This window comes from Phoxinus phoxinus (assembly GCF_949152265.1).
Source record: "Phoxinus phoxinus genome assembly, chromosome: 16".
Taxonomy (NCBI): domain Eukaryota; kingdom Metazoa; phylum Chordata; class Actinopteri; order Cypriniformes; family Leuciscidae; genus Phoxinus; species Phoxinus phoxinus.
In genome coordinates this window covers 26,783,237-26,802,394 of record NC_136891.1, presented here as the reverse complement: position 1 = coordinate 26,802,394, position 19,158 = coordinate 26,783,237, and the positions used below count along the sequence as shown (strand labels likewise).

General features: G+C 35.2%; 2 protein-coding genes across 6 annotated transcripts; one reads left to right on the top strand and one right to left on the bottom strand.

Moving 5' to 3' along the window:
• The first annotated feature begins 2,001 nt into the window (after window positions 1-2,001).
• Window positions 2,002-16,310, top strand: eif2b4 (eukaryotic translation initiation factor 2B, subunit 4 delta). 5 transcript variants are annotated; one of them, XM_079583863.1, is made up of 15 exons: window positions 2,034-2,173; window positions 3,614-3,694; window positions 4,218-4,255; window positions 4,545-4,716; window positions 6,913-7,110; window positions 8,143-8,225; window positions 8,357-8,398; window positions 8,850-8,941; window positions 11,325-11,439; window positions 11,518-11,594; window positions 11,720-11,822; window positions 13,000-13,127; window positions 13,207-13,384; window positions 15,075-15,255; window positions 15,359-16,112. In XM_079583863.1, the coding sequence occupies exons 2-15, from the start codon at window positions 3,646-3,648 to the stop codon at window positions 15,556-15,558; spliced, it is 1,656 nt and encodes a 551-aa protein (XP_079439989.1). In that variant the 5' UTR covers window positions 2,034-2,173; window positions 3,614-3,645; the 3' UTR covers window positions 15,559-16,112. The 5 variants fall into 5 exon arrangements, with proteins under 5 accessions (XP_079439990.1, XP_079439989.1, XP_079439987.1 ...); XM_079583861.1 differs by having other exon boundaries at window positions 6,910-7,110; XM_079583864.1 differs by lacking the exon at window positions 8,357-8,398 and having other exon boundaries at window positions 2,002-2,173; window positions 6,910-7,110; window positions 15,359-16,310.
• Window positions 16,311-16,764: 454 nt separating this feature from the next.
• atraid (all-trans retinoic acid-induced differentiation factor) lies at window positions 16,765-18,713 on the bottom strand. Its single transcript, XM_079583866.1, has 7 exons — window positions 18,542-18,713; window positions 18,235-18,362; window positions 18,089-18,157; window positions 17,926-17,997; window positions 17,323-17,444; window positions 17,144-17,244; window positions 16,765-17,061 (listed from the first exon to the last, which is right to left on the bottom strand). The coding sequence occupies exons 1-7, from the start codon at window positions 18,659-18,661 to the stop codon at window positions 16,957-16,959; spliced, it is 717 nt and encodes a 238-aa protein (XP_079439992.1). The 5' UTR covers window positions 18,662-18,713; the 3' UTR covers window positions 16,765-16,956.
• Window positions 18,714-19,158: the final 445 nt, after the last annotated feature.

Below are 19,158 nucleotides of genomic sequence, written 5' to 3'. Positions count from 1 at the left end.
CCACGGAATAGAGCATGCACATAAAACACAGTGTGACGGATAAAAACCTGATGAATTAAACCTAAATCGAACAGTTTCAAGTTTGACACACATTTGTGTAAGTTTGTATTGTAAAAAGCTGCATGCACATTCTTTCTTAAAAATAAAGATTCTTTATTGGCATCTGTGGTTCCATGGAACCTTTTGGATGCACAAAAGGTTATTTATAGTGGTAAAGGGTTCTTTAGATTATTAAAAAGTTCTTCACACAAAGAAAAAAAGGATTCTTTTCAGAACTGTTCACTGAAAGGTTCTTTAGGGAACCAAAACGGGAACCATTATTGTCAAAAGCCCCGTTTGGGACCTTTATTTATAAGACTGTAGGGTGGATGAGGCGGTAAAGCTGTTGTTTCTGTGAGTTGGCTGGCCGTAGGCCTCCACACCCTGATCATCTCTCACTGACCCATCAGGGCAGATTGACAGAGTACAGCTGTCCCTTACTTAATCCATTCGAGAGCTCTACAAACCTTATGGGGTTTCCTAAAGAAGACGCTATGCTGAATTCTTTCCGCAGCTATCAGCACATTCAATAAAAAGACAGTAATTAACAACGCTAAATTCATGTTGGTAGCAATGCTCATCCATTGAATAGCACAGGAAAAATCTTATTGAAGAAACCATTTGTAAATTAGCCAATCTATTGATTCAATTTGATTTTTCAAGTAGGCCTATTATTTATTTATTTTTCCTTTGTCTTCACAACAGGTAAGCACCAAGAATGATTTTGTGAACTGAAGAATGTCAACATAAGCTCTGTTAGTCCTGAAGCACGCCTTGCTGTGGCTGGTCAAATGGAACCAAGTCAGGTGTTTCTGCGAGGTTTGGTCCCCTTCAACCAGCTACTGCGTCGTGAATACAGCCAACATAGACCAAAGATTAGAAGAGAGTTATTCACTAGAGTGTGCTTTTTTTGTGACTTCAGATGTACTACTAACCCTTAAGTTACTTTTTTTTTTTTTTGGAAAATTCAATAAACTATTTTACTGTTGCAAAGTTGCCCTTTTCTCCTTTCTTAATTATAACAGAAATATTTTTTTTTCATTCAATGATAATCATTCAGTACCATTCATTGATCTTGTGTAAAAGCCTTGTATTAAATGTGCACTTCTAGTGCACTTCAAATCTTTAAAGAACTGTACTTGCAGATAATATAATATTAGTGAAATAAAAGACAATTTAAGTGTACTTATAGAGTGACTGTTTCTTAAGCACACTTTTTTTTAAAGTTCACTTTGTAATAATGTCAAACTAAAAGTAAAAAAAAAAAAAAGTGTTTTAATATTATTTTGTTAATGTTTTAAATCATATTTTAAATAATTTTGTATAAAAAATCTGATACATTCTCATGCTTTCAGTTAGATTAGAAAGTGTGTTTTCTAGGGGGATTAAGTTTCTGCTTTTTCTTTATCCTGTGGGTGCTAAATGATAGCAGGCAGCTATATGGTATCGCGAACACTTCACAGGTATTACCAGGTTACCAGATTTACTAGGTGGTTGTGATATGAGCAATATCACACGACTTGACTGCCAATGTGATATTGTTTTTATACAGTTTGATGGAACATGTAAAACACTAGGCCTAGAAGTAAAAACTAGGTGACTGCAAACAAAGTAGCCTCTAAAATATTTTTTTTACACAGCTCACTACTTTTTTCGTAGCCCACTTGTCAATCTCATCATTCAACCATCATTTTTTTTTTTTTTGAATAAATATAAGCTATGAAAACTAGGATACAGTCTCTGTGGCAACAATTTTGGTGTATTTCACCGTTAGATAGCCTATAGCCTATAGAATCCTAAATATTAGTAGGCCTCTACATTATAATATTACAAATTATGTATAATATAATCCTTGTATAAAAAAAAAATTATAAAAAAAAATGAGACCGTAATTTCAGAACATTTGTGTCTAGCTGATTTGATTCACTTTTCAGCATTATGTTTACATTCCTTTGACCACCAGAGGGCTCTGGAGTGCTTCGAAACGAACATGCGTTCTGTGTCACCGGATGAATCAATGCACCGCAAATTATCCCAATTCCTTTTCAAAATCAGTTTACTAGAAAGAAGTCGCGAAGAAATTAAACTGTGGAATCGGGTAGGAGACAGGTTGACAGTATCAATTATGCTACAGGTAAAATTTACAAATATTAAATACGTGCTGTTTCTGAATAGCCCAGAACATGCAGCTAGCTCGATGATTCACGACGGTAAAGTTAGTTTAACATTTGACATTCGTTTTAGACATTTGGCTTCATACCCATTAAACTCTGCGTATTTCATGGTTTGATCCCGAACCAACTCAGATATACATACAAATTCCCTTTGCATAGCACAAGGCTTAAATAGCCTATATGTAGCCTAGCTATTAATTAGACCGACAGTATAATAAATTAAACTATTTAACTATACATTATCAAACTAATAGTAAAATTTTCACAAAAATGATCCCCTTTTATAGCATATGCTATGGCTCTGTTTTTGGAATTAGATTTTTTTTTAACTTTCATAATAGGATAGCCTAATTTTAGAATTTAAAATGTAGGCCCTACAACTGTTAATCCATTAAACTACAACACCGTTTTGCCTAAAGGTATAACCAACTACTGTAAATTACTATTATTATTTACTAAATTATTATTTCCCATGTTGCACCGCACCGCACCGAATTGTTATATAGCCTACAATTCTAAATCCATTTAAATAGTCAAACAGTGTTGTTGTATTTTAATAGATTTAAATTAGTTCAGTAGACTACTATATTAAAAATGTATTTAGGGTTCAGGCCTATAGGCTAATATAGGCTATAAAAAAAAGACCATATAAAAAATCTGAAAAACAAACAATACCTTGTGCAACGGGGAAAAATAATCAGAGTAATTTACAATTGGTTTGATATGACATTTGTCTTACGAATGTCAACTAACTACGCCTGCAGTTTGTTTTGAAGTCGGTGAACGTCACGTTTAGTCGTTTTTAGTAATGTTTTATTTTTATTTTATTTTAGTAATGTTTTATAATGTTTACGTTTTTCATTAAATAAAAATGTTTATTTAAGTAACTATGAAATCTTCACAAGTTAGGCCTATTGATAATTTAAAATCTTTACAAATGATTCATAACTTCGCTTAATGGTATTTTAATTCACCATTTAATTAGCAAACAACAATATTTTAAAGCTTAAACCGTTACTAAAAACGACAAAACCTGTAAAAAAAAAAAAACAAACAAAAAAAACCATCTGCGTTATTACTATTTAACGTAATGACGTAGGTACGTCCATAGACATGTATGTCTATGGGTACGTCAGGATGGCGCTGCGCTCAGGTCACAGTTTCCCCTGGTGGCCGGGGTTCGAATACCAACTTTTTGGTATTTCCAACATGATGAGAACTTGTTGCTGTACTTGAATATGCTGCGTCTATTTAATTAAAGAACCGTACGGACGGTTTTCAGCTTGGGCATTTGGGTACCTTGTCACTGTATACATCATACATAAACAAATAAAAGTTCAGCTCACTCGTTTCAATCGCTAGAGGGCGACGTAATTCCTCACGACTGATTTTCACATCAGATTACCAGCGAGAAGTCACGAAGAAGTGAAACATGGCGGATTCGGATGGGAGACAGATTGACAGCATCAACCATGCTGCAGGTGAAATATACCGATATGTAAACTTTTTACACGTGCTGTTACTGAATTAAACACGTACATAAGCATTCGTTTAAAATATTAAGCGAGAGCTTTTGTTACCGCGTGTTACGCCGTTGATCACCACTCTGCCATGTCACAGCTGACTTTACAAATGCACAGTGGAAATTACATCATGCAGTGTTTGACATTTTGAACATATATTAAAATCTAACTATATAGACAGGATCATGACGTTCTCTATTGTTTGCATGTGTAACGTGATCTGTTTTAGATTAACGGAATCTTTATGCAACATTCCTTAGTTTGGTAATGATCGAGTGTGAACCAGTATGATGAAATTACACTGCAAAGTCAGTGTCGATGTTTCCTTGTCGCCATAGACATCATTAACATCATTAATTCAACCTTATACTCTAATATATAAATATATATATATGTATATATATTCTACCAATATCGTTTGTGCAAATATAGAGCAATTTTAACTTTGCATACGTTTTAAATCATTTTATATGTGTCATAGATGGAGATGGCAAGGGCCATGGAATTGTACGAGCGAAGGTAGGTCTTTTATATATATATTTTTATAACTTTCATAGTTTATTTTTATTTTTTTAAATGTACTAAATATCACAGAAACAATGGGACAAATGGAAACAATCGGGTCTCAAAACCTAGTGAGGTTACCTGGACAGCGTTTTGGGCATATAGCCACATTCTCAGCAAAGAATGAACAAGCTAAGATGCCCAAAATGCAGACTAGGTTTTTATAAAAAAAAGAAGCCAAGTTTACAGAGACGACAGATTATTTAAAGACGTGTAAACTGTGATTCCCTTTTTTTATCTGTAGACTGAAGGTAAGGAATTGACCAAAGAAGAAAAGCAGCGTCTTAGGAAAGAGAAGAAGCAGCATAAAAAGAATAAAAAAGATGACAAGGTTCCTACAGAGAAGGAAAAGGAGAAAGAGAAACCATCTGTTCAAGCTCCATCAAAACCTGTCACACAGAGCCCAACACATAAAGGTATTTCAGTCCACTGATTGCTGTTGCTTAAAAACTATTCTTCTGTGAAGGTTTATTAATTAAAACTTATTGAATTTTTATTTATTTATTTGTTTGTTCATGTAAGGGTATTTTTTTCTCTTATTGAGACTAGCTTAAAGTGTTAGTTCACCCAAAAATGAAAATTCTGCCATTAATTACTCACCCTCATGTTGTTCCAACCCCGTAAGACTTTCGTTCATCTTCGGAATACAAATCAAGATATTTTTTATTAAATCTGAGAGCTGGATCACTCCTCCATAGGCTTCTATGGGATTGAAACTGGCCGGCCCAGAAAGTTATTAAAGACATCGTTAAAATAGTCCAAGTGACTACAGTGGCTCAGCCTTAAAGGGTTAGTTCACCCAAAAATGAAAATAATGTCATTAATGACTCACCCTCATGTCGTTCTAAGCCCGTAAGACCTCCGTTCATCTTCGGAACACAGTTTAAGATATTTTAGATTTAGTCCGAGAGCATTCTGTCCCTCCATTGAAAATGTATATACAGTATACTGTCCATGTCCATAAAGGTAATAAAAAAATCATCAAAGTAGTCCATGTGACATCAGTGGGTTAGTTAGAAGTTTTTGAAGCATCGAAAATACTTTTTGGTCCAAAAATAACAAAATAATACTTTATTCAGCATTGTATTCTCTCCCGGGTCTGTTGTGAATCTGCGTTCACGACTCCGCAGTGACGCTGCTGACGGAAGACGCTGATGACGTGTTATCTGGTGCGCCCGAGCTTCGTTTACAGTCTGAGGGAGACGCACACTATATTCAAGCTATTCTACATTGTTTGCGTGGATATAATTTTTTTAATGGTGCGTAAATGTGCATGTCGCGGATGAGACTCTTTTACAGCGTGCGATTCCCTCAGTCTATAAATGAAGCTCGGGCGCACCAGATAACACGTCATCAGCGTCTTACGCCATCAGCGTAACTGTGAAGGATTGACAACAGACCCGGGAGAGAATACAATGCTGAATAAAGTCTTATTTTGTGTTATTTTTGGACCAAAAAGTATTTTCGATGCTTCAAAAACTTCTAACTAACCCACTGATGTCACATGGACTACTTTGATGATTTTTTTATTACCTTTCTGGACATGGACAGTATACTGTATATACATTTTCAATGGAGGGACAGAAAGCTCTCGGACTAAATCTAAAATATCTTAAACTGTGTTCCGAAGATGAACGGAGGTCTTACGGGCTTAGAACGACATGAGGGTGAGTCATTAATGACATTATTTTCATTTTTGGGTGAACTAACCCTTTAAGTTTATCAAGCAACGAGAATACATTTTGTGTGGAAAAACACACACAAAGAAAACAACTTTTTTCAGCTATTCATTTTCTTCTCTGTGGGCTTCTGAGTGAGTTCACGTAGTGTAACAGCGCAGCGCTTCTGTGTTGTACATCAGCAGATAGGCTCACTATTGGCCAATGCTGGTCATGTGTGTGATGCGTGTGACGTACAACACAGAAGCGCTGTGCTGTTTTTTTTGCGCACAAAAAGTATTCTCGTCGCTACTATTAACTAGTTACTACAACTAGTAACTCCAAACTTCGAGGCAGACGACGACATTATGTGATCAAATACAAACAACTTGTTAAACGCGCCACCCAGTGCATTTAATTATAACTGCGAGTTAGTGCTTGGGATTTATTGGGAATTCACTGCATTTACGACCCGCAAAGCATTTACTTTTATTCATTTACTAAATTCGATAAAATTCGAATAGTATTTTATTTTTTGAATAATAATTAAAGATCAAATATTCAAAAATTAGAATATTCGTGCACATCCCTAGAAAACATGCGGAACTAGTTCCTACTACTGGCTGTAGTCTCTAGCCTCTGGCCAAAAAAGCCTCAGATGACGCTAAATGACGATTTTTGCGTCATCTGAGGTTTTTTTCCAGACACACAATACAGAAATCTCTCGTATGAGAGAGGGTCATTCGAAAATACTACCGGGGATTCTACTGATTCACAAGCTTATTGATAATCGGTGAAGTATCCCTTTAATGACATAATTTTCATTTTTGGGTAAACTAACCATTTAAAAACAGACATGCAAATGAATTGGCTTAAATAATCTTTTAATAGCCTTTTTAGTATATAGTCTATTTTTGGGAGCTTTTTATTTGATGGGCCCTTTGATCTCAGCAGCGGCTCCTGTGCCTGTAAGTGCATCTGCATCTGAATCTCTTGCGGCTGCAGAGAAGCCTGTAAAGACCAAAGCAGAGCTGCGAGCAGAGCGCCGGGCACGGCAAGACTCAGAGCGGACATCAAAACAGGGCAAGAAGGAAGGGGGGCAGCAATCCACCACCAGTAAGCCTAAAGCTTCCCCCAGTGAGCTTCAGCCAGGTAATTCAATGCATCGGAAAAGGATATTCCAGGATGGGAAGTTTGGGCATTCCCACAGTGGAATTCCCACATTCTCCCATGAATGCCTATTTTTATCAGCCATTCAAATATTTATTGCTGCAGTTTTTTCCCTCATTTCAAATATTTAAAAAAATGTATTGTCTCCTTTGTTGGCAGAGGCCATTTACACTAACTCCGCCCACCATTGTCTGTGAGGCAGACAAAATTACAAAAGAAACTCGAATTTTGTTAAGTTCCAATAAACCTTTTTGCATATCAGCTTGACGAAGCATTTATTTTAAATAAAAAATATTTGAAAAGTGGGAATAAAGTGTCTAACAAGTATTTAATATTGGGAATAGTGTTTAACTGTTTATTTGGTGTAAATAGCATATGTTGCTATTTGCACTTAGTATAAATGCATACATGCTTATGATCACACAATGCATTGTGAAATTTTATTATAATTTTAAAATGTTCTGTTTTAATTTACTTTAAATAAGAGCTGTGGAACGATTAATCGCATCCAAAATAAGTTTGTTTACATAATATATCTGTGTGTGCTGTGTATAATTATTTTGTATATATAAATAAACACACATGCATGTATATATTTAAGAAAACATTTTTATTTGTATGTAAAATATTTATATTTCTATATAATGTATATACAGTATATAAATGGAAATATCTCTCATATATATATACATGCATGTGTGTGTATTTATATATACAAAATAATTATACACAGTACACACACATTATGTAAACACAAACTTTTATTTTGGATGCGATTAATCATTTCACAGCTCTACTTTTAAAAGTAACTTATTCCTGTGTTGGCAAAGTTTTGGTTGATTTTAATTCTATTCAGATTTTGCATTGCTTGAACAAACAGCAGCATTTCTTGTCAATGTCAATGCGAGATATTTTACGAGTCACAATGATTCACTGATTTACTCACAGAAGTGCCTGCTATTGACCTGCTGTTCATGTAGAGACTGTGACTGAGCAGTTTTTATTTCTTGTTAGTAGTGAAAAGGTTACCAGAGCACGTTCAGGTGGACGACCCCGCTGCATTGAAGAAGTTGGCCAAAAAGCTTGAGAGACAGCAGGTGAGACAAACCAATGCCGTCTGCTTTGCCTCTTTTCTGATTACTACCCGTTGACAGAGGATGCATTCATCCAGGTGTTTTCTGAGATCTTTTGCAGCGTTTTTAACCCAGGTCCTTCCCATGTCTTACAGAAGTCAGGGCAAGGATGCGGTTTAAATATAACTGGAGTCAAGGTCTGGCTCCACACTTTTGTGTGCAGTGAATTGTTAAATTATTCCTTTGTTTAATGTAATTTTAATTATTGATGAAATTTAACTCAAATTTGATTTTAATGTACGTTGGAGATTGGTGAATTCATTGTGATTATCTTCATTTCATTGTGTTCATGTGATGAGCTAGATGTCATATGTGGGTGAACCTTCGAGTGATTTCATTTTTTTTCTTGATTCATAATTTTTTATTTGTTATTTGTTAGGTGTATATCTATATAACACTTGCGTAAAGCTTTGGACGTCCTCTGTGGAGCCCTTCTTCAGTAGTGCATGTCATGTATGTCTTCATGCACAGTGTTCTGTTGCAGCCTCAGCTCTTGACCTGAGGTGGGAGGATGTGACCTCCACAACATCTGTCCCTGAGGGAACAAAATATTCACATTAAAAGCTGTCGTTTGCTCTGTTCTCTTAGGTTCCTTTGAGGTCTGATTATGGCTACAAGGTCAGCCTGTTCTCCCATCTACACCAATACAGCCGAAAAAACCCTCCAACTCAGCAAATCAGGTAATGTAACAAATGTGTCGTCTTCTAGTTAGAATATTAACTTAAAATATAAGGAGAAATCTCCCTTTTTTATTAAATCATTATTTTTCAAAAGTTTGGGGCTGGTAGTATTTTTTTTAATGTTTAAAAAAAAAAAGAAGTTTCTTCAGTTCATTAAGGCTGCATTTATTTGATTAAAAATCTGGTAAAAACCGTAATATTGTGAAATATTATTACAATTTACAATATTTGTTTTCTTTTTTTAAATATCATTTATTTCTGTGATGCAAAGATGAATTTTCAGCATCATTACTCCAGTCTTTAGTGTCACATGATCCTTTCAGAAATCTTCTGATTTGATGTTTAAAAAAACTGTGTATTTTTGTGGAAACGTTTTTTTTTTTCAGAATTATTTGATGATTAGAAAGTTAAAAAGAACAGCGTTTATTTTAAATAGAAATATTTTGTTACATTATAGATGTTTTAATGTCACTTTTGATCAATTAAATGCATCCTTGCTGAGTAAAAGTGTTAATTTCTTTTGAAAAATCTTACTGACTCCAAACTTTTGCACAGTACTGTAACTTGACACACTATAATTGTGATTATTTATTATATTTTTGATATAATAAAATTTTTTTTTTTTTTTTTTACTATTATTATTAAATTGATAGAATCTAAGCTTCAAAAACAACTTCAGGCCATTAAATTGTATGTAATCTATATAAAAACGTTACTAACATAACAGTGTACCTTTTACAATTAAATGTCTTTTCTTTTTTGGGGGGGATAGACATTAGAAATGAAGTATGTATAACCTAGGGCTGCACGATTCTTGCTAAAATGTGAATCACGATTTTTCTCCATGGGAATTGAGATCACGATTCTCTTACACGATTTTCATTTTTTTCAACCAAAATTTATTGCACTCAGTACAAAAAAAACAAAAAAACACAGGACATTCAGTATAATAAAGTGCAGGTCTGCAGGAGTAACAAAAAATCGTCTCTACTCTCTTTTCTTTATTTTAGACCCCTTAAAGAAAATAATTCGTTCATATTATGGGCTCATCTGATTTTTTGTACATAGCCTATTTGTTAGGATTTTAGTATCATAATGATTAGGCTAATAAATGCATGCACAATTATCCGTGAACTTTTTTTTTTTTAACAAATGCCTTTCAACTTGTGTGTGCAAAATTCAGAATTAAATTAATGGGCAGAAATGTGTACAAATAGAGAGTAGGCTACTATATGTAGGCCTACTATAGGCCTACTGTTGTAGCCATTAAAAAAAGCGCGTTTCATATTTGTTAAAATATTATTAAAAAAAAAAAATTTTCATTGATTTCCATTTGATTTATGAAAAGTGAACAGCACGACGAGTAAGATAGGATGCGCAATATGAGACATGGAGCGGGTCAGACATGATTTTGACCGTTGAAGTTGTTATAGAAAGCCTTTCTTTAAAGTGAATTTCGTTTTGTATAAATTGTATCTTAATTTTAATCAATTTCTCATCAACCAATTGCCTGTATTTAATGAATAGGCCGACGAAACAAATATTACGGAGGCGACCGCGCGCTCACTTGCGCACGTGAACTAGAGCACATCCTAACTTAACGAAACTCAGTGTATGCCTCACACAGACATGACAAATACATCAAATACACAACGCTTGAAATCTCTTTAAACGAAATAATTCAAAACGAAAAAAGAAAAAGGCTACTCTCTGATAATCCATTATTAGGCTTATTTATGTGCATTTCTCTCTATAAGCGCGTTCACACGGAGATGGCGATCGTCAACTTCATCTTTGCAGCCGAGTCGACACTTTTAGAGAAAACACTTGTTTATTAATAAAAATCAATACACGTGTCACCGGATTTACAGATGCACGCACACATATTATTTCGAAATAACGAGATATTGTGTTGAAATAACATTATTATTAATAATAGCCTACATCTTTTAGAATAGGCCTATTTGATTGAATGCTGAATGTTGCACTTGTTCAATTTAATAAAATTAAAACTTTAATTGTGATCATTAACATAACTGAATATTAAATATTTAGTGACCAAGTTTTGCGCAGCTCCCCGTCAATGATCTAGCAGCACCCACTCAGCACATGCTGTCCCTGCAGAGAAGCTACGTAGGCAGTGTAATTTTTTCTTTCTTTTTTTTTTTTTTTCGTTACCTCCAACCCCCGTTTTGAGTCGCCGGACCTCCCACTTTACAAATTAAGCACTGCACGGAAGTGAATCGCCATCATTAAGAAATGAGATCGCATTTATATTTGAATCGAGATCGTGATTTTTTTTTTCGATTAATCGTGCAGCCCTAGTATAACCTAAATTAATTAGTTGGTTTACTTGTATTGTTTGATATGGTTTATTTTGTAGCATACCTGCCACAGTTATTCACCCATCCGTTGTTCGGTTGGGTCTCCAGTACTCTCAGGGCATTATAGCAGGATCCAATGCTCGATCTGTGGCCCTACTACATGCCTTTAAACAGGTAATTCATAATCACACCTATAAAATTCCTCAGAAGTTCTTAATTTTTGGATTTAATTAACCAGCAATCATTTTATAGGTTATTCAAGACTATAGCACACCTCCAAATGAGGAGTTGTCAAGGGACCTTGTGAACAAGCTTTCGCCCTATATCAGGTTTACTTTCTTACTTGTGAAAATTGATATAGCACATGCTCAGATGTATATTATTTAATTTGAACTCTGATCTTACATGGAAATGGTTATTTGACAAACACTGCCAATTCTCCTTACCCCTACAGTTTTCTTAGCCAGTGTCGGCCCCTTTCAGCCAGCATGGGCAATGCCATAAAGTACATCAAGAAGGAGATTTCAAATATACCCAGTCAATGCAAAGAAGAGGAGGTAAGAGTATTCAGAATCACTAGTTAGAGACATTTATATGCAGTAAGGTGTGTCACCGACTAAGGATTTTCATAGTCGAATCAGAATCGTCAAGTTTTGCCTATAGTCGACTAATTGTCGAATCGTGTGTGTGGGGTTGGGGAAGGGGCAGGGCTTTAACATTTTAATACCGCAATGTACAGAACATCACACAAAGATATAGAAGAAAATGTATAAAAACATTTCGGATCAATAAAACTAAGAAATAACATAACTGGAGAAAGGCCACACTGCAGATAGGATTTGCATTTCACATGCAAATCAAATTAAATCGGCTAAATTGCCTGTGCGAGCACGCTCTAAGAAGGCCTACAGCGCAACATCGATGCACTGAAAAATAATCAACTATTATTTTACAGAATTAAATTAGAACACAATATAAATTTCTAATTAATAAAATACAAAGCAAAATAAGTCAGAATCAAGTCACAAGATGCAGAACAAATGTGCAAAATGCCTAAAGTGCAGGGGAACATATATTCAAAACACAAGCCACAAATAGTTAAATTAGATAACCCATGAGTGATCAATAAATCAAATAAAGAAATTATTAAAATCACGAAAGTATGGCCAGAATAGTCAACTTTGTCTTTTTAACTGCAGAAACAACAATAAACGCTAAACTGAAGTGGCAGTCTTTTTAGCTAAACATGTTCACAGCACCCAAAAATCAAATTAGAACCGGCTGAAATGTTTTAAAATCACTTGTACCCTACCTGATCGAGAGAGAACTTTCTTTGTACTTTTTATTGACAGCATTATCATAATAGGCTGTATATTAACAGAAAACCGGTAGTTCTATGTGAAATCTTATATTGAGCACCCTCATATAGCCAAAATGACATGATCCACGTTTAATAACACCTCTGCGAAGATTCAACCGTGAGAATCTTGCTTAAAGTGCATAGCTTGTTAAAAAGCTTGTTTTCAAATATAAAACTTGTTGAAATGTTTTCAGTGAGCATCAGTTCTTTTTGAACACTTTCATCTCGGTTTAACAAAACCGTGATAATATTGATAATCGCGATAATTTTGGTCACTATAATCGTGATATGAAATTTTCATACCGTCCCATCCCTACCCCCGAACATGCAGCATTCTTTCCTGTTCCTGTCTAAAAGCAACGTTTTCTCAACAGGCGAAAGGGAAACTCCAGGAGTGTATTGATAGTTACGTAAATGAGAAGATCATTTTGGCTTCTGAAGCCATTTCTAAGTATGCTATTGAGAAGATAAGTAATGGAGACGTCATTCTTGTTTATGGCTGGTAAGATTTTTCACTGAATTGCTATAATCGTGTACTAGTTTGGATTGATGCATTTAATGCCCTTTTTGTCTTTTTCCAGCTCTTCTCTTGTCAATCACATTCTGTGCGATGCTTTTGAAAAGCAGAGGAAGTTCAGAGTCATAGTCGTTGATAGTCGGCCCAGGCTGGAGGGCCGAGAGGCGCTGAGGCGTCTGGTGAAGAAAGGCATCCGATGTACTTATGTGCTCATATCTGCCTTGTCCTACATTCTGCCTGAAGTGAGTCATTCTTTTCAGCAAAGCTTGTTACTTGCTGGGATTTTTGCAAGCACATTTTATTTTTAGCTCTTTGCAAGGTAATGCGCTTCATTTCCAAAGTGCTTGTGTACCTTCAAAGGATTGATTATGTGTGTGACATCAGCAGCTAAAAATATAAGTTAATTATGGATTGGTACTTTTGTTCTTAAAGACACACAGTATCAACTGCAGTGGTGCTAGTAGAGCAAAGGGTTGACAAAGATAACTACTCAGTTTTATAGAGTTTAGAACAGCATATGGACTTCATTTACATAAGTATACTTTTGATAATGACACTCTTAGATTGTTGACACTTTGACATTTTTAAGCCTTGTCAATTTAAATATTCAAGCGCACATAGATGCTAAATTACCCGTGTCTCTCAGTTTGGTATTTGCGCACTGTGTGATAAGTTTTGTGTGCCCAGCAACACACATCCAAAGCACGCACCTGGAAAGCCGTGTCGCACAGCGCACGAATACTCTTCTGTGCTTGACACATTCACTCTAAATTATGTAAAATTGCCTGTCTTGTCAAGTATCATCGTAAACATAGTTGGTTATGCCTTAAGTGAACATAAACGTGAGTTAAGATATATGTGTAACAGTATAATGGAACCGTGCAGCTCTTAAAGTGACAAAAGTATAAAAATACCTCCTGCTGTCCAGTTTTATGTTAAACAAAAGACATGAAAAAAATCGCTCACCGACCGGGCCAGTAGAAAAATCCTTAGCGTTGTTGAGCCTTGCATGTATTACCGTTGAAATTTATTGGAAGATTTTTTTTTTAATGTTTTTGAAAGAAGTCGCTTACACTCACCAAGACTGCATTTATTTGATCAAATATACTGTAAAAACAGTAATATTGTCAATAATATTACAATTTAAATTAACTGGTTTCTATTTTAATTTATTTTAAAATGTAATTTATTCTTGTGTTGGTAAGGCAGAATTTTCAACATCATTACTCATCTTCAGCCACATGATCCTTCAGAAATCATTAATGTGATGATTTGGTGCTCAAGAAACATTTCTTACTATCAATAGCTGTTTCCATCCACCTATTTTTATGTGCATTTTTGGATATCGCATAAAAAAAACGCTGGATGGAAACGCCAAGATGCGCATCAATTTAAAAAATGCACATAAAAACGTGTGCTCTCATTTGAGGTGGATACACTTTTTTTTTTTTTTTATCTAAGAAAACATGCACTTGATTGGAAAACTGGACTAACCAGCAGACCACTGTCTGTGCGCACAGGACGCAAGTAATCTATGATGTAGGAAAAAAGAGCCACGATGGCTTCTCCGATTTCAGCTACTTCAATTTTTATTACAGATCTTTTCCAGGAAGTGACGATTTTGTTCTCTTGAACGCGAGATGGAATTGCTGTTTAATTCGTAAATGTTTCATGCCATATTCCAATTTTAACTTTAAATGGAAACATGGCTAATATTGAAAATGGTTCAAATATTTTTGTGGAAACTGACATTTTTACCCCCCAATTCTTTGATGAATAGAAAGTTCACGAGAAATCTTACTGTCGTACAGACCACTAACTTTTGAATAGTGTACTTGGCACTACAGTTAACTGGCCTATATGCTGTCATTATAAACATTGTTTCCATGAATGCTGAATCAGTACTTGAACTCTGCACTCTCTTATTTCCAGGTATCCAAGGTATTTCTTGGTGCCCATGCACTTCTTGCCAATGGATATGTGATGTCACGTGTGGGAACTTCCCAGATCGCTCTGGTAGCAAAGGCCTACAATGTACCAGTGCTGGTCTGCTGTGAGACCTACAAGTTCTGTGAACGAGTGCAGACAGACTCTTTTGTATCCAATGAATTAGGTAACACTAGCATGTGTAGCATGATTGGTAAATTTACGATCATCATTTTTGTTCTTAACATTATTTACACAAAAATGAATTAAACCCTAATGGATTTTTACAGATGACCCTGATGACCTGATTGTGACCAGAAATGGGAAGACCCATCTAGAGAATTGGCAGACTGTTAAATCACTGGGGCTTCTGAACTTGGTGTATGACGTGACGCCACCAGATTTTGTGGACCTTGTGATTACTGACTTGGGCATGATCCCCTGCACCTCCGTGCCTGTGGTACTGCGAGTCAAGAACGTGGATCAGTGAAGAGCAGATGAACACGGTTCGGCTTCCCTCTTGCATCTGCACATAAAAGAGTGTGTGCGCAAAGGGCTTCTAGCATGAAGTAAACATATCTATGAAATGGAACAAGCTTTTCAAATAAAGCTACTGTTTCTGTAATCACTGCCGGGATCCTTACAAATGTTTCATTTTGAATTTTAAAACTGGTCCAAAATGACGCAGTCCATTTCAATCCACCTGAAGGAAAATTCTCAAATCAGTACTTGCTGTACACAAGATCAAGATTATCAGATTCGCTTGTTCTTGTGTCAGAACCACAACAATTTAAAGAAAGTGTCGGTAAAGCACGTTTGCTTTCAGTTTTGGCCCTTCATGATGGTCAGTGCATAGAAATAAACATTAAAATAAATATATATCATGCTCTTTGGACAGTTGCTGTTGCTGAATTCCTTTCATAGATGTGAATAAGGGAAAAGGAACATGGTGCAAATGTAAGACCGTGCAAAAGCCGAAGACAAGGGGTTTTGTTTGTATTACCAAAACCTTGAAAAGGCTACAGAAAAATAAATAATTTAGATAAAACTGTTGTTTGCCGATTCTTTTGTGACAAGTTTTAATTTTTGGTACTGGTTTACCGAGGTACATGCTGAATTCCATACAAAAAAATACTACATTGAAAGAAATAAGATTTGCATGATATAACATGTACTGTCAGTATTATATTAATAGTGTGTACCTATATTAATCTCATATTGGCAGATAAAACAGATTCCCTTTACTCTGCCAAAAAGAAAAAGCATACCGTTTTAGAGGTTAAATGGTTATTGGTTAGTATCTAACATGTGACATCTGTAAACAAATTAATTTTCCTGTATAATTTTCACAAATTATAAGTCCGATGACATCCATTTCCCCCTCCCTTGTAAAATGAAATCACTTTAAATATCTTAGAAATCAAGATAATTTAGTTTTAAAGCAACACAAAATATTTGTCCTTAAAATGTCAGTGTTTCTCCTCTGTCAGAAATGTGGCTCCCCTCCAAAGACAATCATCAAGGTCAGTCTATGGTCAGTTTTCCCTTTACAGACCAGTCTTTTCAAGGCTGTCAAAATATGTCAGTATTCACTGAAAGATTTTATAAACTGTACAAATAAAAAGGTTTAAGGACCTTGAGGGTCAAAAGAAAGGGAAAGTTTAAAACATAAAAAATGTGCATTTAAGTTATTTAAAAAAAAAAAGAATGCCATGCAAACCTGCTTTTGACAAGTTTTAAAAACAAGAAACTAAAATATTCATCCGATGGTTAAGCTTCCAGTGTATGAAACTGTTCTCATCTCTTCTCTTGTATCATTTTCAATAAGCTCGATGCATTTTGTGGCATGTGCACCTTTGTCACTCCGACAGTCACTTCTCTTTAAAATTCAAGTGGTCTCGACCTTTCGTCTTTGAGTGAACCAGAGTAACGATGAAACCACAACTGTTGATCCGGTTAGTATCCCAAGCACCTTACTTATGGGAAACTCCCCCTGCAATTGAGAACAAATAATGAACATGCTCAATAAAACAGTGATGGCCAACCTGTTAAGGATGATTTGTCAGGGGTCTCACCTCTCTCATGCACTTGTATCCATGGAAATTATGGAGACAACCACATTCAAAGAACCCAGGACCATATGGGCTGCAGAATGAGTTTTCGGGGCAATTCAAGGCTGAAGAGACAAACAACATTCAATAAATGCATTGAAAGATATTTTAAAGATTGATATCCCAGTTTACTGATAACTTACGCATCAGTGCCGTCTGATTGCAAACATTTTTCTGTCCTTCACAGATTCTGGCATTGTTTTTCACTTCAACCGTCTCCCATGATGCATTGCCCCCCGGACACTCCAGTTTTGAGGGTAGTAATCTAAGTAAAGATTTGTCAAGTAACCTTGTTATCTTAAATAAGGGATTTTCAATCTTGTCGATGCAATGGACCACCAAATATCATCGTCCTTGTGTGAGGGACACAAGTTTTACATCCTAAAATTGACATATTTTCATGTACAGTATAAAGACCCAATTTATACTGTGAATTTTTAAATGTGTAAAATATTTAGATTGAATTGTTTTTTCCCCCCCACTGACTATACTATAGCACTGCACTGATATATTATTAATTTTTTGAATTGTCATTTATTTTAATCTATTTTATTTCAATCTTTTATTATTTATTTACTTTATTAAAATTATTTTTATTATATATTTGTTACACTTTTTTTCTCTAGACTTGTCCACTGACCCCTAGCAATTTTGGCCCCCCAGGAGGGCCGGACCTCAGTTTGAATACCCATGGCTTAAATGTTATGAACTTATACTAAGATATACTGTGTTCATGCATAACTTACAGTTGGGTAAGATGGCTGAAACCCTGAAATACGAAATCGCTCAGATTGGTGATCTGGTTATTGGAGAGATCTCTGTAAATACAGTTAAATGTTGTTTAGATATTGCATTTAATGCTGAACAAGACACACACAGATTATTAATAAAACCTGACCTGGTACGTACATTATGACTGCTGTGAATGAATTATACAGGTGCTCTACATGACTGATAGAGCAGTTTGACAGGTCCAACCTAAAACAAGATAAAGATAATTGTATACAGTTAGATTTACAAATAGGCTATATATTATATACAGAAAGTTTTCCTACCCTATAATGGTGTCTACATTTCTGGTATTATTTTCAAAACAGCAGCGTCCTCTAATCTGGCCTTTTTTTAGGCAGAAATCCCAGACTGGACTGTCTTGTCGTACAGTCCCTTCGCACATTTGACATAACTATCGAAAATAAAGGAGAAAGCTTTCAAAATGTTATAGAACAACATGCGTGCATAAAATCTATTTACAATGAGTTTAACTTTACAACATGATTACAACAATGTAACATGTAGCATAGCATGTTTCATTATAATCCTTTCGCTGTACACTGTGTTGCAATTATTAGTCGATCGTCTCACCTGTACATCAATATCCTGACTGTCGACATATGCATTGAATAAAACAAATAAAACAGTACATAAATGCACAGTAGATACCGCATATGTTGTCACGCTAGCTGTCATTTTCGCCAAAGTCATGTGACTTGATGATCATGTGACGTTCAAAGGCCGTGACCCCATTCATGACAACAAGGCGGCGCAAATATTTTGCATTTCTTAATGTAAAATTTTGATAGAGAGGAAACGCTATACAAAACACGGGTGTTTTTACATAATTCACTTGTTGGACTGATATAGATCATTGTCGCCATACCTCCAATATTAGTTCAGCCAATCTACATTTATTCAGTCTGGATATTGAAAGGCTCGAAATCGGATGACTTTATAAACAGTAGCTACAGGCGCCCTGTTTTTTTTTTTTTTTTTTTTTTTTTTTAAATATATGTTTAATTAACTATTATCTAACATAGAAATAACCTAGTATAAAATGTAAAGTAGTTTTAAATAGGCTACAAGAAATGTCTGTATCCCCCTTAAATGGGATTTTGGACTGTCCCAACAGAGGTAGATACTGTAAAAGTGTGATAACATTACGGACCGGATATGGACTTTAGTATGGCAGGAAGACAAATAAT